Source organism: Mauremys reevesii, linkage group 23, assembly GCF_016161935.1.
Source record: "Mauremys reevesii isolate NIE-2019 linkage group 23, ASM1616193v1, whole genome shotgun sequence".
Lineage (NCBI taxonomy): Eukaryota > Metazoa > Chordata > Testudines > Geoemydidae > Mauremys > Mauremys reevesii.
Genome location: NC_052645.1, coordinates 18,485,173 through 18,510,980, shown reverse-complemented (window position 1 = coordinate 18,510,980; position 25,808 = coordinate 18,485,173). Strand labels below are relative to the sequence as shown.

The window sequence follows — 25,808 nt, the reverse complement described above, 5'->3', positions numbered from 1 at the left end:
TGCATCTGAGGATCTCAGAGCGCTTCGTGAGCCTTCATTCATCCCTCACCACCTATGAACGGGAGGTGGGAGGAGAGTGAGCATTTAGTCACTACATAGAGGCCAGACACCCCCCCCCCCCATACTTATCCTCACACACCTGAGTCTCTTTGCAAGCCTCCTATGCACATTCTGCCATGGGGAGTGGGAAGTAGCAGTTCTGAGTTTATACCCCAGCCCATAATTAAACATGCAATTTGTCCTTCCCCTCCATAACAGTCTGACACCCCTGCTCTGCGTGACTCACGCGTTACATAATGACTTCTAGGGGAGGCACCAGATTCGGAAAGGAGAATTTCATTGGACATGCTCTGTGGCGGGGGGGGGGGGTCTAAGCTCCTGGGCAGCTCATGGATCAGAACGGTTTCAAAGGGGACCATGCATCTTTAAGCGTGACCTCCACAGCTTCTCCGGATTTGTAACCTTGACAAGTTTAACCACACTTTACTAATAAAAAAAATTGATTTTTAGTTTCCTTGCAGCCCCAAACTTTCCATTGCAGAGCTTCCATTGGACCACGTAAATAGCGACAGACAGCGGCAGGTCTGGTTAGAGTCATGGGTCTCTTTTTTAACATTGCCAAGAGTTTTCCAGCTCTCCTCACCGAAAGAGGGCTCAGCTGAACTCCAGATTGGTGAACGGTACCCAGCGGCTTTCCTACAGCAATTCTACCCTGTTCAATCCAGCTGCTCCTTAGGGAGAGAAGCAGGTGTTAGACTCTAAGAAATGAGGGTCTCAGCTAGGGTGACCAGATGTCCCAGTTTTATAGGGACAGTCCTGATTTTGGGTTTTTTTTCTTATACAGGCTCCTATTACCCTCCCACCCCAATTTTTCACACTTGCTGTCTGGTCACCCTAGTCTCAGATCTCTCATGCCAATGCCCCTTTGCCCCAGTCTGGGGGTACAAAAGGGCCTTAGAGTGGGAAGAAGTTATTTTAATGCCCCTTTATGCTGCCACTGCGGTATAAAGAGGTCTCTGTGCAACTGAGAGTTGAAGGCAAAATCCCAGCTGGCCAAGGTACCCATGAATAGACTTGTAGGGAACTCTTTAACCCCCAACTCTTCATGTGAAATCAATGCTCACTAACCGGGCTTCTCTGGCAACCCTGCAACTGGTTCTTCCCTCTCCAGCTCTGCTGCCTCCTATCTGCCTGTGAGGTAGGGTTAGGAGATGCTTAAATGTTCCCTCCTAGGAGAGGAGATTGGCCCTCCAACCAAACTAGAGAGTCCTTACCTTCCAGCGCTCCAGGCACAACCCAGGATAGCCCCATCACCCTGCCCGAGGCAGAGCAGCTCCTTAGGACAGTTGGTGCCGGATTCTCACGCTCTGTCATTCCTTCCTCAGGACTGTCACCCAATCAGCACAGGAGATGGAGGGGATTGGATTGGATTGGATCTGGTAAAAAAGGAAACTTATTTTTTTCCTCCAAAGAATTTTATGAGAAAAACCTCTCTTTTCAGGAAAAGCGTTTTAAAGATTTCCTCCCAGCCCTAAGCCCCAGTCCTGTGGCCCCTAAAGAATACAAGTAGCCAACTGCAGGCCTCACTCCCACACTGAGTCATGATATTTGGTGTTCTTCTCAAAGCCCAGGCTCCTGGAGTCAGGGGATTACCTGATTTCCTGCTCTCTTTTAAAGAAAAGGTAAATTTCTAGCCCTCCTGGATGCAGCAGGAAGCTTGAAAACATGACCTGACTGCAGCCTAAAGGCTCAGAAACTAAATAAAATGAGCCCACAACAGCTCGTTCTTTTCAAGCTCAGGATTTTTGAATGCTTGGAATCAACAACACTACACACCCCTGTGCTGCCCCAGGCCTTTTATCCCAGATATCTAACTCCTCTCCCTGGGAAGAGTTTCTTTCACCTTGCCCCTGTTCCCCAGCTCACTCATTGCAGAGCCCATACTCTAAGTCCTACCTCACTCTGCTCTTCCAATAACTGCTACTCCAAAGAGACCTCCCTCCTTCTGAGTCCCAGGAAGCTATTTATATAACCTGTCAGTCACATGCTCCTGTGATCACATGATGTGGGTCTACCACTCACATCATTTTCCCCTGGGGACTACATCTCCCAGAATTCACTTGGGCCAGCCAAGCTAAAGGTTTGGTGATGGGGCCTGCTATTAAAAGGTCCACCAGACTCTGTTGCAAATCCCACTATCAGCCACTTGCAGGATTTGAACCCAGGCACTCCCCTCCCAGAAAACAGCCGCACAAGCTACAGGAATAATTTTGTTGGATAGCAACACCAGAAGGTCTTTATCTTGTAAGTGGCTGCACATACCTGCAAGCACTTACCCAAGATCATACTGTAGCTCAGTGGCCAAGTGTAAACTAGAACGCAGGTCTCCTAATACCCAGTCTAGTACTTCATCAACTAAGTCACCCAGTTGCTCTCAAGAGCTTTAAAGCTCACCCTCGAAGGCTTCATTCCCTGCGGGGTGTCACGCCCCAACCAAGGCCCAGGCATCACTTACGTCCCACAAGGCTTGAATGGAACAGGGCCTCAGTTGGGACCCTTTGCAGGGCTGAGGCAGCTCTCTGGTGCTGCAACAACAGAAAGGGAGTGTGTCTGGGGTGAGCTGGGGGCAGAGCCATAACTCCACCTTGCCCCTAAGGCTTCAGCTGTTGGGGAGCCCTGAGCACCCCTATAGAATAGGCATCTGCTAGGGGCATGCACCTTCTCCCGCCCCAGAGATATTATGCCTGTTCCTATCTTTCTCCCTGCCTCCCAGTGCAGCTCCCTAAGCAGGAGCCTAGCTCTAGGATCTACTCAATGATCGTCCCCAGGTTTGCCTTGGGTAACTGGCTGTCAGCCTGCCTATCGATGGTGTCCCCTCTATTCCTGCTAGGTAATAGCTCTGCCTTAGCTGGAGACAGAGACTGTAGCTATACATGCAATGAAATTATAGCCTTTGCCGTCTCCTGACACTAGCACTGGCCTCCCACGCACAGCCCCAGAGGCAAATTCTTCTTGCTCATATTTTTTTAACCAAAGACTGGTGCAGGGTGAGTCTCTGTAAGCCCAGTCTACAGCCGTGCTATAGTTCACTGTCCCATCCGCATGCCTCCTCCCTGCCCACCTCCTTGCATGGGGCGAGAGGGGAGCTCGGGGTCTCGGCTCACTCAGGCCCTGGCCTCTGCTCAGAGTGCTGCAGCATGGGTGGGGGAAGGGGAAAAGAAAGCAGGTCTAGTGGGTGTTTTGTGCGACATGGGCACCCATCCACCGGGGACTGGACTGAGACCTGACAACCTCCTCGCACTGAGCAGCTGTCACATAGCAAGAGACTTTCCATCACCATCGGCCTGTGCTGGATTTGGACCAGGGAACCGACAGAGGAAGAGCTCCATGTCACCTCAGCAGCCTGCTGATCTCCCCTCCCTACACCCCGTTCTCCTTGCTTTACGCTTCCTAGAGTGACCAGATGTCCCAATTTTATAGGGACAGTCCTGATTTGGGTGTTTTTTTTCTTGTATAGGCTCCTATTACCCCCCACCTCCTGTCCTGATTTTTCACACTTGCTGTCTGGTCACCCTAACGCTTCCCCTCCAGGCTGAGCAATGAAGCAATTAAATCCCCCCCCCCCCCTCTCCCCTGCATTGGGCCAAGGCAGCTACAAAAGGCCAGCACTGCCCCCTGGTGGCTGTGAGCTAGGCTAGCCAGGCCAAAGAAGTGCTGACGTCCCTCCCAGGAGCCCATTCAGGCCCTGAAGCCGAGGTCGTTTTAACACCAGGATGCCCCGGGTGCGAGGAGGCAGATTGCAGGATGTGATGAGCTATGTTGTTCTGCGGCGGGTGTGCTGCCAGCATTGGCTCTCCCTGTGCACAACTTTGCCATCTGTCACCTACAATATTCCCGCGACAGGCTCACTTGCCCGCATCTGCCTGTCAGTCATTGGCAGCCTGATCCTTTGAAGGGGCCTGGTCGATGCTTCTACCATAGATAGAACAGCTGATGGGAACCAGGGACACATGCAGATACCCCCAAACTTCGGGAAAAGTCTGGATTCACACTCTGTGCTTTGGGTTTGTGACTAATGGAAGTGGGGAGACAGATGGACGTGCATACAAACGGTGTGTATAAAACACTCCCGGACTGTGCTGAGTGTAGCATCATATGTACCAGCCACACACACACACACCCCGGGCTCTAGAGGTTTAGATAATGGAAGACACAGGCTTTGAGAGGGAGAATGTACGGCTGCTCAGGCCAGCATTGGTTAGGCTGCTCCATGTGCCGGACATAACTTGCTTTTCTTCTGGTTTAGAGCCATCATTGTCAAGTGCTGAAGGGATGGCTGGTCTGGTTGAGCCTTGGCTCTGCTACAGGATCTCTGTGTGACCTTGGGCAAATCACTTAATCTCTCAGTGCCCTGGTCCCCTTTCTGTCCATTTAAGCTAACAGTGCTTCCTGACCTCCCAGCGGGGTTGTGGGATTAAATCCATTGATGTTAAAGACATGCGAATGGGGTCCAGATAAACTCCTAGACAGGGTAAGAAGGAAGTGACCATTGATTTCAATGGGAGTTAGGTGCTTAAATACCTTGGCAGGTCTGGGCCCTGAGCCTTCATTACTTTTTTAAGGGAGCAAGAGCAGTGATTGAATGGGTCATGGAGATTGCACGGCCCTTTCTCTCCTAGAGATGATCCCTGCAGCTGAGGGACAGTGGTGGAGCAGTGTGAACAGAGCATGCCCGGCTGATACCAAGACTCTGTAGTTGCTCTGGATGAAGGGAGGACTTTAGTCTCCAGGGGTCTGTCACCAGCACAAGAATCAACTTAATAATGGGGAAAATTAGGACTAGAAACAAAAAATAAAACTTCTGCCCATCTAAATCCAACAAAAATAATTCCACCAATTACCTTTATTTTGTGGACAGCTGAGCAAGTTTATTACAGTCTAACACACAGGGTATCAAATGTAAACAGTACTGCCACTCGGAATTAGAGACTCTTTGGATCAGCACCTTGGACAGCTCCTGAAATGCGCACGCGCGCGCACACACACAGACACTTTCCTTTGGTGAGCTGCTGACAGGGCTACTCCAACCCCAAGAAGAGCCACACTTTCTCCCCAACACACAAAAAATAAATAACTCTTGTTAATGAAGTTAATCAAGAGGCTGGAATAATTTCAACAGGGAGGGTATTTGACCCTGTAGGCACCCACCAAAAATAATAATAAAATAACAGCAATAACAACACAGTTGTGTTTTGTTTAAAAACCAAACCAACAAACCCCTATTTTGTTCAAAGAAATCAACGCATTGATTAAGTTCATTAACGTTCCATCTTGATTTTATTGTCCATTTGTTTTTAAAAAGTTGGTCTTTCTTAATTCATTCTTATTTATAAAACAATCCTATTTTACAAAGATTTACAGCTCGGGGGCGCCTGACATTGATCAGGTGATTAGTTAAATATTAAACCACAATTATTTTGTCTCTTAAAAATAGCACCAAAAAAGGGCACACACAACAATAAACCCTCCTCCCCTCCAAAGAGAACATCAAAGAATAAGAGAATATTAATAAAAGGCCATTTATTTACTTTAGAAGGGTGTGGAAAGTGGGAAAAATCAGAATGAGGTAATTAATGGACCCTAACACTAAGTACAAAATATTGGAATAAACCAACCCTTTGCCCCCACTCCTTTGTTCCTCTGGATCTTTCCCCTGCCACAATCCAAGATATCTGAGCATTTATATTATATAATTAAATCCCCATTGGTGCCTCTTATTCCCCTTTTTTGGGTTTTCTCAGGTTGGCCAAGTGCCGTCTTCGTACCACAAGAGCGTGGATGTTGTTGATACACAAGCATTAAGGCATATCGTCTATCTTGTTTTCATGTGTTTGGAGTTCCCCATTTCTTTGGTTCCAGCCCCGGCCTGGCCATGTCTTGATGGTGCATTGCCGGCTTGGTCTATAAAAGTTCCTGTTTTTAATTTTCCCCAAGGATGCTGGCACACATCACTCAGTACGAAGGTCCCTTGATGGTGCCTGGTTCAGTCAGGCGCCCTGAGGTGAATGCAGAGGCTCCTAAGCAGGCGGTCAGCTCGCAGAATCCAGGAAGACCAGCAGGCCCAGGTAAACCAGGTCGGCCTGCTTCTCCAGGGACTCCAGGGGACCCTCGCTCTCCGTCTTTGCCATTGATGGCATGTCCAGGAATGCCAGGGAGACCTAGAATGAGAGGAAACACTCAGTGTCCAGGGGTGGATATTCCAGGACAGGTCCCTCTCATCTGACTCAAGAGCCCACTGAAGTCAATGGAAAGATTCTCACTGGTCTTTGGGTTGGGCTGCACTTGTGGAAATTGCCTAGTTCTTCCCAGGCAGGGTACAATTAACTGCCACTGAAATCAATGAACTTCCTGCAGGGGGGAAGTCAGGTCCTGGGACTCTCTCACTTGTCAGGGGATCGTTAGCCATAAACATCAAGTGAAGATTTAAGCAACCAAGTATCTTGGCATCTTCCCATTGGAGGCCTCACGGGTTCCTATATCTGAGCCCTGCCCTGAGCAGGAAGACAATATCTGCTGAGCTGGGAGGACAGGCAGTTACTGGCTGTGTCACTGGGCTGGTCAGGACCGGGGTTCATCCATAGAGTTGTGTGAGGGGGGCTGAGGATGGGAATAGTAGAGGGGACCGTGGTACATTGGCAGAGCTGTTGGGGGCCCAGGACTGGGATAACAGGGAGGTCAGTAACGTGAATAAGGATGGAGGGGCATTGGCAGAGAGGCATGAGGGGAGTCCAGGACCAGAACAGCTGGGGATGTCACCGATCAGGACTGAGAATGGGTTTATGCCACAGAGAGTAGCCTCTGTACTCTTAACCTTCTGCTCCCAAACATCGGAATAGGGGTGTCAGATTTCAGCAATGAGCCTACCTGGGATACCTGGTGGTCCCGGCATACCCTGATGTCCACGCCCGACCTCGCCACGCTCGCCTTTCTCCCCTCGTTTCCCTGCGTGAAAAAAAGGGGGAGATTTGTTGTGACTGCAGCATAAAAGTGATGGCTGAATGCGTCCAAGGAGAGGACCTGGGGGTACCCTGGCAGGCAGCTGTTGTGCAGGGCCAGAAGAGAACTCAGTGACAAGGGGTTGCCAACAAGGAAGAGGAGAAGGAGGAGAATTCAGCCCAGGAGTGTGTGTGTTTGTCCCAAGGGAGCCTGAATCTACACAGAGACACCAAAATAAGATCCAGGGTCCAGCCAGTAGAATATACAGGCCGGGCCGGCTTTAGGCCTCTTCCACCAATTCCCCCGAATCGGGCCCCACGCCTTAGAGGGCCCCGCGCCCAGTGAGAATCCCTTCCCTGGCTAGAGGCGCCTTTTCATTTTTACTCACCTGGCGGCGCTTTGGGTCTTCAGCGGCACTTCAGCGGCGGGTCCTTGGCTTGCTCTGGGTCTTCGGTGCCACTTTGGCAGCAGGTCCTTCAGTGCGGCTGAAGACCTGGAGCGAGTGAAGGACCCACCGCCGAAGTGCCGCCAAAGACTCAGAGCATCGCCCGGTGAATACAAGCCCCACGTGTTTTTTCACATGTGGTTTTTTTTTAAGTCATCCCTGCCAGGGCCCCCTCGAAACTGTTTGACTTGGGCCCCACATTCCTAAAGCCAGTCCTGTATACAGGGGTCATCTGGCGGAAAAAATGGTTTTGAAAATCCTATCATGTGACTAAGCTGACCAATCAAAAATGCCCATTGGGGATTACATAAAGAAAATACAACCGGGGGGGGAGGGGGGAATGTAAAGCGGTTTAGCAAAAAAAAAAATCAATTTTGGTGGGAAAATGGCCAAATGTTGTCCATGTTTTATTTGCAGTGGCAGTTTCTAATCAGGAGAGGAGGGGGCATGAAGCGGGCAGCTCCTTCCCTCTGATCCCCAGTGATTCCCTGTCTCAAGGCAGCAGTGCCAGTGTCTCACTCACCTTTGGGTCCGGTATTGCCGATCTGCCCCGGGGCTCCTAGAATGCCCGGGATGCCACGTGGTCCAGCATGCCCATGCGGGCCTTGTTCACCAGGTGATCCAGGAGGCCCCGGGGGGCCGGGGGGCCCCATCACGCCTGCTCCTCCCAGTGCTGCTCTCTTGGCGCTCACTGCCAGCTCTGCCAGCTGCTCTGTAAGGCAGATGCAGGGAGCATTGTGGTGGGAGGCTCAGCTGGGGGTCCCCGCCTCAGGGTGAGAGGGGGTGGGGCCCCATGCGTCTACTCACCTTGCAGCATCTTCAAGACCACGTCAGCAATATGCTGGTCCCCGGCATCCCGGCCCTGAGAGCGGGAGAGAGGAGAGATGCTCAGAGATTCAGCCGCCTGCTCAACAGAGACTAACGCTCTTTCGCAGCTGCTCGCTGGAGGGCCAACCCCACCCTACCTGGTGATACAAGTTCAGTTGCACTGCATGGGGCGCCCCATTGGCTAGGCTGCCCCCACTAACGCAATCAAGAGGATCTGCGGTGCTACCATTCTGGAGCCTGGGAATCCAGCAGCCACTGGACGGATCATCTCACCTAGCAGGGCTATAGTATTCTAACGCAGGGCTTCTCCATCTGGGGCCTACAAGGACTTCCCAGGCCATCCCTGACCTCCACTCTTTGTTCCCCATAGGTTCAGCTGTAGGGAACTTGTGTGTGTTCAGGGTCTGGGTGGGGTGCTGTAATGGCATGCCCGGAGATGCAGTAGCTGGCAAACCAGCCATGTGTCCTACACGCTAATATGCCATGTGCTGGCTACGGATAGAACCGAACACATCTATTGATGGGGAGCATTTCCCAGTGGAAACCTGGCCACTATCACTGCCCCTTGAATGACCTGCTGCTAGCTAGGGAGCGGGAGGTCTCTACCTGGGGGTCACAAGCAAGTGTCGGGGATCATGACCACCCTGGCCATCTCATGCGCTGAATGGGACGGAGATCCGGTGGTGGAAATGCGGGAAAAGGCGGAGAAGCCCTAAGCTAAGGGGCAAGACCCGGATCCTCCAGCTCTGTCCGACCTGCAGGCTGAGGATTTGTTGTTGCTAATTTTTCCCCCCTAAATCTATGAATTTAGGGCAAAATTCACCCCATGCAGAGCAGCCAGCACAAGGCTGAGGCGTCACTGAAGACGCACTTCAGCCCTATGTTGAGGACTTAGGTAGTGCACAGATGTCAGGGGTGAAACACTCAGAGCAACAATGAACAGCCATTTCGAAGGGGCTCTGACCATGTGCACGTGGCAGGGAGGGGGAAACGCATCCCTTGTTTAACCCTATTGACTAGGCCTGTTCAGCAGAAAGCACCTTCAATCCTCCATCCAAAGGGGCCTATACTGTCCATAACGGCAATTATTATTACCAGCAGCAAGTTTTAACCCGCTGCCGATGGAAAGAGGGCGCCGCAAGTCAAGCAGCAGCTAAACCTTTGGCACCAGCTCACATTTTCAGATGGAAACACAACTCCCCAGCCCTCCCGCAGTCACTCCTTCCACATAAAACCCGCATTTGAAGCATTGGCTCAAGAGTAACCCAAGGATTCAGCCAGCTGGGCCTATCTCTGCAGTGCTCGGTATTGGCCAGAAGAGGGCACTGCTGCCCAAATCCTATTAAAGATACTTACCTGCCTGGCTCCTACTGCTTAGGACTCTCCAGCCTGTACCTGGGGCCAAACAGAAGATGCTCCTGCTCCACTGAGGTCTGTGAAGCTCTGGCTATTAATGTCAATGGAGCGGGGTCAGGCCCAGATCCCCCTCGTACCCCGACATTTGTAGAGCTAAATGATGAGACAAAGCTCTGGCTGGTTTCATTTCATCTCCCCACCCACCACCGCCATCCTCTTCAACCCCATCCCCACCAGGAGACCAGAGGGTTAATCTCAGTGATGTCCCTATGGATTGAAGGCATATTTCACCCTGGGACATGCAGGGGTCCCAGCCAGGGTATGGGGCAGGGAGCTACTCACCGGCACGCCCTGCTGCCCGGGCATTCCTGGCACACCGCGCTCTCCGTTGAGCCCTCGAGGGCCTGGGGGTCCTGGGTAACCTCTCACACCAGGTGACCCTGCGTCTCCAGTGGGGCCAGTAAAGCCAGGCTCACCGTGGACACCTTGCTGTGATGCACACAGAGAGAGAGGATCAGCAACAGGATAATCTGAGGCCAATTGGTCTGGACGCTAAAGATGGAGCCAATCCTAAACATCAGCACTTTGGGGGAATCCAAATTTGATAGCTGGATGTACAACGGGCTGGCCCAAAAGCCTGGATCTGACCCTTGGGGGCATTTGGATCCTGTTCTGAATGTGGTGGCTGAGGTCTCTCTCTCGCTAGAGGAAATATATTCACGCTCCCACCAGAGAGCAAAACACACAGGACTTGGGTCCAGTCCTCAACTGCTGTCAATCCCCGAAGCTTCATTGAGTTCCACAGAGTTATGCCCATTCACATCAGCTGAGGATCGGGCCTTATATTCTTTAACACAGCTGGTTTAATGAAATCAGGTGACTAGGCTTATTCTTCTCCTGTCCCTGTGAATCTACAGCTCCCAAGAAGTGCTGGGATCCCTGGAGCATGATGTCTTCTGTGTGTCCACATGAGAGACACGCTTCCCCCAAGCCAGCCTCTGCTAACATGTTTCTCAACCCTGACCCAAAGGGACCCAACCTGGAGCTCAGACTCCATCACCCCATTCAGCCCTTGGCCTCTCTGCTGAAGCTTCCAGCAAGGAGGTTTATTGGTGGCAATGGTGCTTTATGCAACGCAGGCTTCTCTCCAGTGGGACCTGGACATCAACTGCCCATGGCTCTTTCAGCTGCATAGGCTGGTGATGTGGGATGGCCCTGGACTGGGATCATCCATAGACCGCTAAGGAGCTTGACCCATGGAACCGAAACAGGATCATGCCATGCTGAATCCATCCTGGTTCCTCCTAACTGTCCAGTTTTCTGAATCTCTTAGAACAATTACAGAGAGAGAAGAGTTCCCACCTGACCCCCACCAAGCCCCACAGACTCCATCCAGTGATCGAAGGAGTCACGAAGGGCTTTCCGGAGGGAAAGCTGAGAGCAGAGGGGCGGCGAGTTGTTAACTCCTAAATTCACAGTTACTCACCTGACCCTTCGGTCCTGGCTCGCCTGACTCCCCCTAGGAATAGAGGAGAAAGGGAATGTGATTGGTAGCTACAGCCACAAGCCCTTGTGTTACTGCTCAGCACCCTCCCCTGGGAGATCACAGAGCCATGAGATCATTTTCAGCAGTACTGTCACCTAGCCAGCTAGTCTCCATTTTGTAGTTGTGCATTTGATATTTCCTTCCTAAGTGAAGTACTTTGCACTTGTCTTCATTGAATTTCATCTTGTTGATTTCAGACCAATTCTCCACTTTGTCAAGGTCCTTTCAAATGCTAATCCTGTCCTCCAAAGCGCTAGCAACCCCTCCCAGCTTGCTGCCGTCCGCGGAGTTTCTAAGCACACTCTCCACTCCAGTATCCCGGTCGTTAATGAGAATATTGACTAGTACCAGGGCAGCAACAGGGTCAGCATCTGCCCTGATTGTTGATGGATCCTCTGGATTTCAACCTCCGGAAATGCTGCCATGCCCAAAAGCAGCCAATGGAACATCAGGACGCTGCACTCGTGTGTAGCAGTGTGTGCCGTGGCGTGGCTCAGTAATGTTGGAGCAGCATGGTGGCATCACACACACACACACACACACACACACACACACACGCGCACACACACACGGGCCACGAGGAAGCCTTGTCCAGAGGGTACCTTACCTTCTCCCCCTTCTCCCCGGGAAGGCCTTCCACGCCAGGGTCTCCCTAGAGGGAAGAAAAACCGAATCAGTCAATGCGATTCCTCCCCTCTACCTCCCACCCTGGGGAGAACAATTTCAGTCATGCCTCCAGGGCCATCTTTTCAGCTTAACCAAGTCTCTGGCGTGAGGCCTGCAATTTTGCCTTTCCAATCATTTGCAGATGCTCTAGGTTACTGAATTGGGCAAGTGCCTGATGTGTGGATACAATCAAGTCCCTGGAGATCTAAAAGACCTACATTATATTCAATAATTTGCTGCGCCCATAAAATGAGCGACAAACCAGAGGCCAGTGTCTAAAAGCCCGGCCCTGCATGAAGATTATAAAGAAAGGGGGACGATTCCATGGGTCTATCCCAAGGATTAGCCATGTCGTGCTAGGTAACACCTCAGACAGTAGGGAGAAAGCCAAGCACCACAGTGGTCAGGAAGGAAAATGTCCACCCCCATGTGCAGCACTGAATAATTGGCCAGATGCATCTTCTGAAGCATCTGGTACCAGTCACGGCTGGGAGAAGAACACCAGAAGTTGATGGCCCAGTGCCAGTGTGGCCAGTCCTAAACCCCTGTGACCCTTCCTTTTCCTGACCAAGACTTTAAAATAACACAGAGAGGATTTCACATGCGACTCGGTGCATGCTGGGATACAATCGGTGGGAATGGCGTTAATTTCTGCTCGATGCTCAGCAATGCCAAGTGTACCCTACAAACTGGCTCGGCTCTTGGCTTCGCTGCGGAGTTTGCGTGGGCTGTATTAAAGGCTCCGGGAAGCCCAGCATGATGCACTGCTAAGAGCCACACTTCCAGGGTTTTAACAGCCACCTGGGACTTAACACACAATGATGGTGACACGGGAACCAAGCCACTGAGCCGTGGATTGCTCAGAAGGTCATTAGAAATGAGCTCCCCACCCGGGAAACACAGTGGCCAGTATCTCTCCAGCCCACAGTTCCCAACCCTAACAGAGTCAGCTTCCCAGAGCAGTCGGAAGGTCAGTTACTTACGATGTCACCTTTGGCTCCAATTTTTCCTGGGGAGCCCTAGGCAAGAGAGCAGAGAACAATCAGGACCTGCCTGTGTGATGCCACGTCGGTGCCTTGGCCCGAGAAGACAAGGCGTGTTGCACCATCGGTGTTTTACATCAGAGGCAGAATGGGGCTGGGGGTGGTCAGACACTAGCAGGGGGCAGAAAGATCCCTCAACCTCTTTCTAAGCAGGACTTTGGACAATCAAAATAACATCCGTCCTAAAACCTCCCTCCCAGGTTACACCAGACCAAGTGCTTTGGGTGGCTCCTCCTAGCTATCCAGCCTGGCTGGATGCTGTGAATAAAGCCACTTACTCCTCCCATTACACCTGGGCCTTGGAGCCAACTTTTCAGCCGGGCTTCACTGGGTCTCCACATTTGTGGGTTCAAAGAACTGCAGGCCCAGTGCTACCTCAGCATTCATTTGCGCTGCCATTTTAAACCACTTGGGCGTGTCTGGGCCTGAACCAGCCCATGCCCATTGAAGCCAATGGGAAACTTTCCCGTGACTCCAGCTGGGTTAGGATCAAGCCTCCAGGTTCCTGACTGGGCTTGTAAATCAGGGATGGACGGAGCTAAAAACGTGACTGTAACAAACTGCCTGGGCAAGTTCATTGCCGCGCCACTGCCTGAGGCAGGACAGCCGACCCAGCCCGCCAAACCCCAGGAGGCAAAGCGAGAAAGATCTGCTGGTGCTGGGAGCTGGGCCCAGCCTTCACCTGCGCCGGGAAATTGTATCCTGGGGCCACGCAGACATTCCCATTCCCACAGTGTCCGGCCATTCATCCATCCACTGTCCCCAGCCACAGATCGAGCAGCTGCATCCCCCCACTCGCCATATCCACTGTGTCTATCTACAGGGTTACTACAGTCCCCATCACTGTAATCTAAACTTAAATTAAATCTTCATGGGGAGGACCCGCGTGGGCTTCATGGATCCCACCTCCCTTCTAATCTTGGCTTTTAGCCTCAGCCCTCATCACTGTCCTGCCCCCGGTCAGGAATTTCATGCTGTTACCTTGTCTCCTTTGACACCTGGCAGGCCCTGTGGCCCCGGGATCCCTGGAGGACCTTGCTCGCCTTTCGATCCCTGGAAAGAAAGAAAGAAAGAAAGAAAGAAAGAAAGGTGTGTGGATGAAACCAGCAGTAGGAACAAGACACAGACCTTCAGGGGCGGGGCAGGTGGCAGATCTGGTGAGGAGAGCGGGACCAAGAGTAATTTGTGGCTGTTTATTTGAATGCGATGCAGCTATGTTCAAGGCTACAGCGAGGTAGATAGCGAACGAACGAGTGCATTCTAGACTAAGAACATAAGAACGGCCAGACTGGGTCAGACCAAAGGTCCATCCAGCCCCGTGTCCTGTCTGCCGACAGTGGCCAATGCCAGGTGCCCCAGAGGGAGTGAACCTAACAGGTAATGATCAAGTGATCTCTCTCCTGCCATCTAGGCTGCCGAGCCACTGGACCCATAACCCCAGCTCTCCCTCTTGCGCTGGTGGGAACAGTAAAGCAGGACCTCCTGCACCCGGTGATGCTGCCCAGACCTAGGGAGCCCAGCGGTCTGTACCACGACGTGTTTGTGGAAACCTCAGGCACAGAACTCCAAGGGGAGGTGGAACTCCCATGAACACAGCACCACGCGCTGCAGTATCCAGGGGAGGCTGATCCACCCCTCCATGCGTGTGTTCACCCTCTAGTGACCATGGAGAGGAGGAGAGACCCCCTCTTAGTGGCATGGGCTGTGTTTCCTTTGCATCCTGCATGCCAAGATCCTTCTGCCTCCCTCTTAGAGTCACCCAAGCTCCGGCTAGCTGGGCATTTACAGCACGATCCTGGGTCTTCCTGGATCCAGCAAGGTGATGAGGCCCAGATCCTCACAGGCCTTTAGCACCTAACTCTCATTTCCAGGCCGTGATCTTAGCAGCTGCAGGACAGTGTGGTTTCCTGTCAATCATTTAACAGCCGTAGCCCCATTTAAACAGAGTTTAAACAGAGTTTCCTATACAACTTGTTAAAGAAAGCAAGGGGGGGGGTGTTTCTCTCAACCTCTTGTGTCTTTGAGATGAGCCCAGGAAATGGAAAGGCCTCTCCTAAACTAGCCTTTCCTTCCAGTCTCTGTTAAACCCTGCAGGGAGAAGAGCAGGGGTGGAGTTTGTCCTCCAGGAGGGGATGCTCTCGCTCCCAGATGATTTATCTCAGAAAAGGCGGCGGGAGGGGGGGGGGTGCTTCAGAGCCCGCCCTGCAGTCAGAAACTGCCCAAGAGCAGAAAAACACACTCCCTGCTGTGTGTCCTTCTCTCTCTGGGCTGGGGAGGAGACCCACTCCCCGCTTTGGTCAAAAACACACAGCCGGCCATTCATCCCTGAGTGATTCTCTCCTGCTGCCTAATCCCCTCACCCTGTCTGGCCACTCGCAGCAGGGGCTGGGCTGGCTCAGTCGCCCCTTCATGTTAAACTGCTTGGGGGAGGGGGGTTGTCCTGGGGTCTGAGCCAAATTTATGCCTCCATCCCAATTAGTGCACATGCTGGTTCTTTCAAAATGCACCCTGGTGTGCAAAGGCCATGGGGCCTCTGTGTCACATGCAAAATGTGTGCGGCCCTCCAGTTTGTGTGCTGCCATCCAGCACAACTACGAGTGCTACTTGGAGCCTGCATGTAAGCACAAGTGTGGATAACCGCAAAGCGCAGCCCTCTGCACTGAGCCATAGGAAGTCTCGAGTCCACTGCATGCCTGGCTTCCCTGCTCTCCAGTGCTAGGTGCATAAAATACTAGTCCTGATACCTAGCTCTCATAAGGCACTTTTCATCAGAAGATCTCAAAACCCGTTATGTAGATCAGCAGCAGCATCCCCATTTTACAGATGGGACAACTGAGGCACAGAGAGGGGCTGTGACTTGCTGAGGGTCACCCAGAAGGCCATGAATGGAACCCAGAGCTCCTGAGTCCCAGTCCAGTGCACTATCCCCTAGACCACACTACCTAGGGGTGTGGGTGCCTAGGGGCAAGGTGTGGGTAGATTGTGAGAGAGACACAGGATTAACCCCTTCCTGCTAATGCATTCCTCCCTTCCATAAGTAGCTTAACTGCCAGGCTGCAGCATCTGGGTCCCCATCCACCCTGTGCTCCTGCGTGCAGCACAGTGCACCTGTGCTGGGCAGGGTCAAGCAGGATGTGTGTGGCACTGCGGGCGCATTCCTTGCAGTGCACTTGGTAAACAGCCTCAGAAGGTAATTGCAGTGCAGGCCACCATCAGAGATGTTCCAGGGTCACACTGCGGATTTCTTCTCCCTCCGAGCAATGCATGTAAAACCTCTGCCGATTCCAAACGACAGGGAGATACCGGAGTGCCCGGCTTAGCCTGGGAGCCGCAAACCGAGCAGGACTCTTCCTGCTCCGTTGATCCCCCTGGCACATGCTGATTCTGGACCCCAAATCCAGAGAGCGGCTTTGCTGGCCACTCACTTTGCAGGCCTGTCTGCTGCCACATTGGCCTTGCAGTGAGTGGTAACAAACCTCCGTTCTGCTGGTGATCTCAGCAGACCTGATTCGGGATGCCCACTGTGTCCTCAGTTCTCTGCCCGACAGTGACTCTCCTCTGGCTACAAACCCGGGCCAAGCAGTGTGATCCCCTGCACCGAGCTATCCGGGGGGTTCAGAAAAGCGGTTTCCTGAGCTCGAGCCCTGGCCACTAAGTTTTTGCTGGGGTCGGGGAGGAGGAAAGGGTAGAGGGCCGTTTCCTTCCCCAGGGTCTGGCTCTGGATCTTCACGTGCGCACACAAATGCAATCAAAGCCACACTCACCACTTTCCCCTGGAGGCCTTGGGGACCCACCGGGCCCCGCTCTCCCCGATCGCCCTGCAGAGAGGAAAGAAAACAGGACCGATTGGAATAGCCAGGGCTGTCGGTGCCCTTCTTGCACCACCTGGCTAATCTCTCCACATCATTGCATCCCCACCTTCCACGCTTTGCACACAACCCTCCTCTGCCTGCACCCCTGCTGCCTACACCCCCAACCCCACCCCCACCGCACCCTCCTTAATACCTGGCATCCCACGAACCGGGGTTCACTCCAGCTTGCCTTCCCCTTTCCCCAGGCCTGGGCACTCTGGGGAAAGGCTGTAGGAGGGGGAGATGGGGCGAGCTTGCATGGGCAGGCTGGGTTCCACACCTGTGCTTGCAATGCCCTCAGGTCTCGCCCTTTCCCCAATCCGGCCCCACTCCTCCCACAGGCAGATCCCAGATGCAGGGACTCCCCCGGGGGGCACGGCTGCCTTACACTGTAATAACGTTTGCCCTTGTAGAGCCCCTTTCACCCGCAGCTCTCAAAGCAAGTTACAAACATTAACGGATTAAGTGTCATTACCCCCAGGTGAAGGGGTATGGGTTAGACCCAGTTTACAGATGGGGAAACTGAGGCATGGATAGGGGCAGGAACTTGCCAAGGATCGAACCCAGGAGTCCCGACTTCCATTGTCTAAACACTCAAACACATTCCCACCCGGATCGAGGGATAGAACCCAGGAATCCTCGTCCCTGGTCTAACTATTACTGTTACGCAACACGACGCTCCCTGCCAAAGCCAGCGGAGAACCCAGGCTCACATTCCCTTGCACCTTTCTAGACTCACCTTCATCCCGGGGACACCTTGTGGCCCTGGCTCACCTGGAGGTCCAAGTTCACCCTACGAAAAGAATCCAGTGCAGGGCCTGACTATCGGGAAGTGATAGAACAGCACTGCCTCCTGCCACTCAGCTAGAGAGCTGCCGGGGTTACACAGCGGCGGCAGCTGCCTATCACCTCTCTTGGTACTCAGATGCAATCATTCGCCCTTGGGTGCTTTCCACAGGCAAATCACACGGGGGAGTGGCATTCTGTCACTTCCCTGGGCCCCTCCTTGCCAATCGCACCTGCTGTTTGCAGCAAAGCCAGACCTTTAATTCACACTATTTAATTCAGTGCACCAGGGAATGCTAAATTGGGCCTATGACCGGGCCGCAGGGGTGTCTGGGTCACATAATATGGCACTGAACCTGGATCTGACATTCTTTTTGTAAGTTGATAGGATTTTAAAAAGCCACTGTACACCCTGCCTCCCCCATGGCTTTATTTCAGCCCCTGGGACCGACACACAGGGCTTGGAGATGCGGCCAAAGCCACACCCACAGCTCCAGATCTTTTGCAAATAGTGAGGTGGGGGGGGCAGAAAGGGGGGTGGAAGCATCTGATTTTGTTGTCAACTTAATAGAGAGACAAAGAAAAACAAACACGAGCAAAGACAGACGAGAGCCAGAGAGTCACAGGGATAAACAAATGGAGTCTCTTTACTTACCATCTTCCCAGGGGCTCCGGTGATTCCTGGAAGGCCGCGGGCACCTGGTTCGCCCTGTCAATGAGCCAGAGACAAGATTCATTGTATGTATTATTATTCGTGTCTTGTTACTGGCTAGAAGCCCCAGCCATGGGGCAGGGCCCCATTGTGCTAGGAGCTGCACAGACATGGAACAGAAGAGTTTTCAGTCTAAGCAGAAGACAAGTGACAGACAGACAAAGAGGGGAACCCAAAGAAACAATGAGACAACCATGACAGGCTGCAGTCTCAGCACACCCGTGGCTTAATCATTGCCAAGATTTGGTAGGCATTAAGGCAAAGGACAGTTTGAAGGAGGGATCCGAAGGAAGATAGTGAGGTCATTTTGCAGATGTTCCCGGGGGAGCTCTTCCCCAGTGGGAGGGGCAGCATGGGGGAAAGCACAAAGGGGCTTGGTTGGAAATGTAACAAGTGGCAGATGGAGGCTGGCAGCATGGGCCGGACTGGAGGTAGAAATTGACAGCTCAGTCGTATACGAGAGATGAGAGATAGGTGGGGATAGGCCGTGAGGCCAAATGCAAGTAATGTTTGAGGTGATGGAGAAGGGGGAACCATGGTCCGAGCGATGAGCTAGGAGAAGGATATTTGCAGTGCGGTTTGTTCCCGGGTGCATACAGGATGCCACACGGCCTCTAGAGATGTACAGACACAACTTGCAGCGACCACACAGATGGACATAATCATTTGAAGAGAGAGGCTGACAGTGCCAGCACGCTGCACGGAGGCTCTTTTCACCCACCTTAACTCCTGGGCCGCCTTTGGCCCCAGGCTGGCCTGGCAAACCCTGGGGAAACAAAACCAAGTTAGTGACTGCTTGTACGTGACCGGACGTAACGTGCATGTTGGATTGGCAATTCCTGAGACACAGTCCTGGCAACTTTGAGGTCCCCATTGAAGGAAGGGAAGTGTCTGATTTACAGGACCTCACGCAGGTCAATGGAATTCAGCCTGCAGAGCGGCAGGGTTATTACAGCCTCCAGGAATCACAGAAATGAGGGCTCCAGAGGTCACCTAGTCCACCCCGCTGCAGGATTAAGGATGGGATTAATGTATAGCATACACAGGGTGTAGAAGCCAAAAGCTGGCAAAAGATGTTAGAAGCCAAACACAGGGATGGGCAAATCTCAGAAGGCTTGCGTTGAATACGATCAAACGTTCAGAGTCTTCTCTAAACCTCTTGAGCTGAAATCTCCTGAGACCAGCCTTCCTGTACAATGAATCCTGTTTGGACAACAGGGACCAAAAAACCCAGGTGGCCTTTTGATAAAGGTGAAACAGAATGGGCCACAGATGCCACGAGAAAGCTTCTCTCTCACAGCATCTTACCACTTCTGCTTCCAGTCCCCAACACCATCCAGAAGCACCAATGCAGTTGCAAAAATGGAGGACAAAAAAGTTAAATTGAACTTTTTTGGACTTCTAGAAACGTTTGGTTCGAGTTCTGGACAAAGATTTCAACCAGTTTACCCCTGATCAAAATTCAAGGCCAAATTTTGAGCTAGTCTCAACCTAAGGCTTGATTCTCCTTTCACAGACATGTAAATCAGAAGTAACTCCACTGAGACCTGATTCTGCTCTCACTTACACTGTGTGTGAATGAGGAGTGACTCCACTGAGGTCAGTGCCTTCTGATCTGACTTACACTAGTTTTGCACTGACTTTGGCTGAGTTAGTCTTCGTTTACACTGAGTGTAAGTGAGAGCAGACTGCACAGAGGTCTGAGGAAGGTGAAGCAGGAAGAATGATGGGATGGAAATCTCAAGGCAGTGAAACAATATCTGCACCAGAAGAGATGGAGTAACCCTTCGGGTGGGAGTTCACACTAGACATGGGCCGTATTTGAGCAGCGCTGGATTAGGGAAGGATCAGATCTGGGTCCAAAATAGGCAATTTAGGCTGATTTGTAGTTAAAGGAGATTCCAGATTAGCCATTTCACTGCCAGTCCTCCAGTGCTGCTGCGTCCTGTACAACACTAATGCCCAGGGCAACACCGGAGATACGCATTACCTGGCGTACCAAGCGCATTCAGCAGCAGGGAAGTAGTTTTGGGATGTCAGCCGCAGGTGAAATGAGATAACCCTGTCTGGTTAGGGATGGCTCCTGTGCTCCGATACTTACGGCTAATCCTCGGTGGCCCGGTGACCCGGGGCGGCCGGGCTGCCCTGCGTTCCCCTGCAAGGGACATGACAAGTCGTTACTGGGAGGCAGCAAAGAACAAAGCAATTGGAGGCGATCGGGGGCGGGCAGAGCACAGCACACACAGGCTGATTTGGGGATAGGACCTGAGAGCTTCTGCTGCTCCAAGCAGGATGAGGGGAGAGCGCCCCGAGATGGGACAGTTTGCAATGCAAAGGGGCAAGAACATGCAGTGGCAGTTACAGGAGAGTGTCCCAGGCAGCCCCTCACTTCAAATGGCCCCACAGAGGAGGCGGTACGGGCACTCCCAGCACCCCAGAAAACTCTGGGTCCCTATAAACACCCAACCCCACCCGCAGTGACCCCAATCACAGGTCACCAATGGGGGGAAACTGGGGGCGCTCTCCTGGGAACCATCCGTGTGCAGCCTCAGTATCCATCCAATGATGGCAAACCCCACCAAGGTCAAAGATGCCGAGATCCTGGCCCAGGGTGCTGGCCCCCTCTCTGCACCCAGGAGTAGCCATGCCCTGTCGTGCTGGCCAAGCGCCCCTGGTTTCCAGCAAGCACTCGACTGACACACGGTGCACGTTCGTTCCCCACTGCCATGGCAGACTGGAGGCAAGAGACTTGGGGGGCTGGGGCTGCCTGATCCCAGCCACAGGGAATCTAACAAGGAGCAGGTGTAAAGAGACACTGGGAAGTATGGAGGAGTGATTGGAGATATCCTGGTCCTACCCAATCTCTCCCCCCACCCCCCACTCCCTCCTGGCCTCTCACCTTCACACCAGGGATGCCGGGGGTTCCGTCTTTACCGTCGATGCCAGGGAGTCCCTGCAAAGGAGGAGGAACGGTCACGGGGAGAAAGTTGCCGGGGGGGCAGGGATGGGTTAGGACCAATCTGCTCAGAAGCCCAGACGTGCAGAGCCTCCCAGTGGAGAAGCCAGGTGGACCACGGAGAGGGGATCTGGGGACAGCTGCCTAGGGGGTGATGCCCTTTGCTGCAGGCGTGACCACCCCACCTTATAGCAACGCCCTCTCCACCCCCCTTGCTGGCAGCTCGCAGGGAGTGGGACAGGACACAGCCCCAAACAAAGAGATGCAAGTGGCTGCAGGTTGTGATGCAGGGGGAGCAGAGGGGCAGGCGGGGAGAGGGGGACCCCCAAGCTCCTTGGCAGAGAAGCGAATCGGGGCTGACTGAGGAGCTTCACCCCCTGAATCCAGAGCGGCTGGTGCAGCCATATGGGCAGGAGCGTGTCTGCGAGGCCCTGGCCCAGCACGGAGCAGAGGAGAAAGGCAGGGGCTTCTGGGAGCGAGCCCTGTAAGGGGGTAGGAGCAGTGCAGGATGGGGCTCAGGGCAGCACCCAGTGAGTCTTTGCCTAGCAGCCAGAGGAGAGGGCTCTGATGGATGGATGGTGCAGAGGGGAGGATAATGAAACGCTCCTTCCTCTGGATTCAGCCCCCAGCCCGGCTCCTTCCCTCCCCACTGCTTCAGCAAGATGCTCATGCTAAGGCTCTCCGCCTGAATCCAGAGACATGCTGTACTTACGTTATCCCCTTTGGGGCCCATTGCTCCCTGGGGACCCCTGAAGCCACGGGCACCCTACAAAAACAAGCATTATTTTACCGTCCCTCTTGGCTCTGGAGTCCTGGGGACATCAGCACAACCCTAGTGGATCAGGTTGTGGGTTCTGCGCCCCGTCTTAGGGGGAGTGTTAACTCGTGCAGAATCAAGGGGGGGTATCACAGCACAGCTGGGTCGCAGGCGGTGAGAAAGGAGGGGAGACTGGACCTGATCTGGGGCTAGGTGGGTAACGATTCTCCCACCCTCCGCCACCCACCCACCCACCCACTTTGGAGGCCTGGAGCCCCCATGACTGCAAGAATAGGAAACTGAACATCTGGGAGCTGCAGTTCTCAAGCTACCCGCGCAGGCAGGGCTTAGGGTGGGAGTGAAGGAAGTCAGGTGACCTGGAGCAATTTCAAATGCACAAATCTTTATTTTGATTCTTCCGTTGTCTGGACTTTACCCCCGGGGGTCCTCTAATCCCCTAATCCTGTTTGCACGGGATCTGAGTTGATGGCATTTCTGATCTCTCTGTGGCCGTGGCGAAGACCTTGAATCAGGTTGAGGGACTGGACAGCTGGGGGCAGGGCAGGGGTACTGCAATCTGCAGGACCTCTCAGGACCATTCTTGCCCCACGGGTTGTAGGGGTATTAGGAAGGGCCAGAGGGGTTCGGAGCTGCTAGAGCCTCTCCGTTCAGGGAAAGCACTCAGCAGCTTTTGGAAAGCTAGGTGAAGCCACCAACTTCCTGAACAGAGACAGTTTCCTTTCTTGTCCTGGAGCCAAGTCTGGCCACAGAGTTACATGTTGCCTGTATCCATGAAAGCAGGGCTGTGTTAGGTACGTTAACTGACCCTCCACCCAGCAGATCCGGAATCAGGACTCGATCACCTGGCTTGTGAAATGAGCTGGGCTTAGGAACGGCAGAGGAGTCCCTACTGGATGTTCGTCCATATCATAAAACGATCCGCCACTCTGCTCGGGGGAGGCGCTTGACGGGAATAGCAGCTCAGGGTTGGGAGTGCATTGGCAGAGCTGTTTGGGGGAGCCCAGACTGCGATAGCATGGGGGATCAGGGCTTAGGACAGAGGGGCATTTGGCAGAGCCATGTGTGTGGAACACCAGGGCTGGGGGCACATCTGCCCACAGGTGAAGCGTGAAGCACTTCTTCAGGGATGTGAAATATGACCTGGGGCATAAGGCATGGCCACCTCTGAAACCCAGTGCAGACACCTGTGCACAGAGCACACACCTGCACAGGGGTAGCAGTTAAGGGAGGCTCAGCGCATGCCAGGGTAACACAACTCAGGCAGGCATTAAACTGCTTCCCTCTGGGACCGTCCCTTTCCAGCATGAATGAACCAGTTTACTTACCATGTCTCCCTTCTCACCAGCTCCACCAGGTGGCCCCTTAGGGCCTTCCTCGCCCTACGGGAAACGGGAAATATGCAAAGGCTTAACAGAGCTGTCCCAGGCCACAGGCCTGCCCTGCCTCCCGATCCATGGCGGAGTGTAGACAATGCCAGGTGATCAGCTACAACAAGGGCTTATATTTAACAACAAGACCGAGGCACTTTTCATCAGCCAGCCTCCAAGGAAGTCAATATCATCGCCTCCATTTGATAGATAGGGAAACTGAGGCAGGGAGCAGTGAAGCAGTTTGTCCACGATCACCCAGCAGGCCAGAGGCAGAGCCAGGAAGAGAACCCTGGCGTCCTGAATCCCTGGGCCGGTGCTCCATCCACTAGGCCACACTGCATCCTGTTTATTTAAACTCATCCCCCTTGTAACACAATGTACACAGACGGGGATGGATGTTGCTCCCATTTAGGCCAGTGGATTCAAAGGATTTGCACAGGTGCAGCTGAGCGAAGGATTGACTCACAGACGCTTCACTGGGACAGGGGCTGCGGTTGCACTGGATACTCTGGAAGGAATCGGCACTTCAGGGGCAGTCGATGGTGTCAGGAAATGCACCCGGCCTGGCTTTTCCAGGCTGGGGATCTTGGGGATTTATTCTGCATGGGTGTCCCTGAGCTTTCACTCACCATGGTAGGACCTACCCTTTGGGAGGATAACAAGAGGGCTCTCTGCGAGTCAGACAGGGCTGCACAGACGCTCCCCATGGATGCTGACACATACATACAGTAATTGCAGCAGCCCAGGGAGAGAGGGGAAAGGACTTACCGGCCTGCCAGCAGCTCCAATAGTCCCAACCATTCCCTTATAGCCATCGGGACCCTGCAAAGCAAAGCACAAGTTTAGATTACTGACATGTTAGGAACTGTCCTTCCCTAGCACATAGGAGCCGGGTCAGCGTGTGAATTCCCTTCCCCCCTGCCCCGATGCTCTCAGACATGGATGTCAGTGACGCTCACAAGGGTATTGAATGCTGGGAGTTCAGCAACGATCATAGAATATTAGGGTTGGAAGGGACCTCAAGAGATCATCTAGTCCAACCCCCTGCTCAAAGCAGGACCAATCCCTAAATGGCCCCCTCAAGGATTGAACTCACAACCCTGGGTTTAGCAGGGCAATGCTCAAACCACTGAGCTATCCCCCCCATGATGATAATGATGATGATGCTACTCTGTGCCACACCCCCTGCTATGGGTCAAGGTCATTACCCCCATTTTACAGATGGGGAAACTGAGGCACAGAGCAGGGAAGGGACTCGACCAAGGCCACACAGCAGATCAGTGGCAGAGTCGGGAACAGAACCCAACAGTCCTGACTCCAAATGCCCTCTTCTAACCACTAGATCACACGCCCCTCCCAGAGCTAGCACAGCCCTGACTGCCAGCCCCCATCACCCTGCTCTAACCACCAGACCCCATTCCATCCCTAGGGATCCATTCCTTATTGCAACGCATGGGAGCTGTTTAACACCTCCCTGGCGTGCTTACCGTCTGGCCCTTTGGTCCCGCCATGCCAGGGTAACCTCTCAGGCCCTGAGGACCCTGTGAAAGCAAGAAAAGAAGCAAGATTAGTCAGGATTGGTCAGATCTTCCACCCAAAACAGGGTGTCTCTCTGCAGAACACCTCCGCCCAGTAATAAAGTGATTCTTTTTAGAAGTGTTATTGGAAAATACTATTTTTGTGTTAATTATGAAACACTGGCTGAGCCCTCCATGCCCTGCAAGTGCTGTCAATTTCCACCCATGCCCCTCCAGGCTGTCAGTTTATTATTATTAATGGATCAGAGCTTGCAGTCCTTACTCTGGCAAAGCTCCCACTTGATTTCAGAGGGATTTTGCCTGCCTCAGGACTGCAGGATTTGCCTATTACTTTTCCTCTTTGAAGTGCTAATTAATGATGAATTAATTAATCCTCCCAACCCCGCTGAGAGTAGGTGTTATTATCCCCATTTTTAGCTGGGGGAAACTGAGGCACAGAGAGGATTTGCAACTTCCCCCAGCTCACAGAGGGAATCAGTGCCAGGATCAGAGGCAGAACACAAGAGCTCCTGGCTCTCAGGTCTGTGCTCAGACCCAATCTCTATGGTGAATCACCGTTTCCAATCAATTTCATGAGAGATTAAAAGAACCTCCTACGCTATAGCTGGAAAATTGAGCCTATTGATTTTCCATTCACTGGTCATATAAAATACAAGTTGTTAGTGCACATTTCTTCCCTAGTTGTAAACAACATAACCAAGATGATACATTCCTGTCTTCTCTACACACGTAGTGAGAGGAACTTGCTTGCTTAAAAAAACCCCACAAGATCTAGGAAAGGAAGAGTCATATAAAGGATTTGCAAAATCTATTTTGTAAACTGAGTTGCTATGCTGTATTCTGTATAGAGCAAAGCATCAGAGGTGACTGGATACAGGGAAACATAGTGCAATGCACTGGCTGCTGGCCATATGCACCTCTGCCCTCTACTGGATGG

At 52.8% G+C, this 25,808-nt stretch overlaps 1 protein-coding gene across 5 annotated transcripts in view; it reads right to left on the bottom strand.

The window, feature by feature from the left end:
• Positions 1 to 5,318: 5,318 nt before the first annotated feature.
• Positions 5,319 to 25,808, bottom strand: part of COL9A2 (collagen type IX alpha 2 chain) — a 46,494-nt gene continuing 26,004 nt past the window's right edge. For 3 of the 5 annotated variants that reach the window (XM_039511840.1, XM_039511841.1, XM_039511842.1), the window contains 19 exons: positions 24,821 to 24,874; positions 24,102 to 24,155; positions 23,289 to 23,342; positions 21,898 to 21,951; positions 21,129 to 21,182; positions 20,331 to 20,384; positions 18,951 to 18,995; positions 18,173 to 18,226; positions 17,471 to 17,524; positions 16,645 to 16,698; positions 13,862 to 13,933; positions 12,821 to 12,856; positions 11,779 to 11,823; positions 11,112 to 11,144; positions 9,968 to 10,114; positions 8,249 to 8,303; positions 7,965 to 8,153; positions 6,925 to 7,002; positions 5,319 to 6,218 (listed from right to left, as the gene is read on the bottom strand). In XM_039511840.1, the coding sequence (XP_039367774.1) occupies positions 6,013 to 6,218; positions 6,925 to 7,002; positions 7,965 to 8,153; positions 8,249 to 8,303; positions 9,968 to 10,114; positions 11,112 to 11,144; positions 11,779 to 11,823; positions 12,821 to 12,856; positions 13,862 to 13,933; positions 16,645 to 16,698; positions 17,471 to 17,524; positions 18,173 to 18,226; positions 18,951 to 18,995; positions 20,331 to 20,384; positions 21,129 to 21,182; positions 21,898 to 21,951; positions 23,289 to 23,342; positions 24,102 to 24,155; positions 24,821 to 24,874 (1,392 nt within the window). In that variant the 3' untranslated portion in view covers positions 5,319 to 6,012. Of the gene's footprint in view, positions 6,219 to 6,924; positions 7,003 to 7,964; positions 8,154 to 8,248; positions 8,304 to 9,625; positions 9,779 to 9,967; positions 10,115 to 11,111; positions 11,145 to 11,778; positions 11,824 to 12,820; positions 12,857 to 13,861; positions 13,934 to 16,644; positions 16,699 to 17,470; positions 17,525 to 18,172; positions 18,227 to 18,950; positions 18,996 to 20,330; positions 20,385 to 21,128; positions 21,183 to 21,897; positions 21,952 to 23,288; positions 23,343 to 24,101; positions 24,156 to 24,820; positions 24,875 to 25,808 lie in introns of those variants that run through there. The other 2 variants (XM_039511843.1, XM_039511844.1) reach the window with 2 other exon arrangements.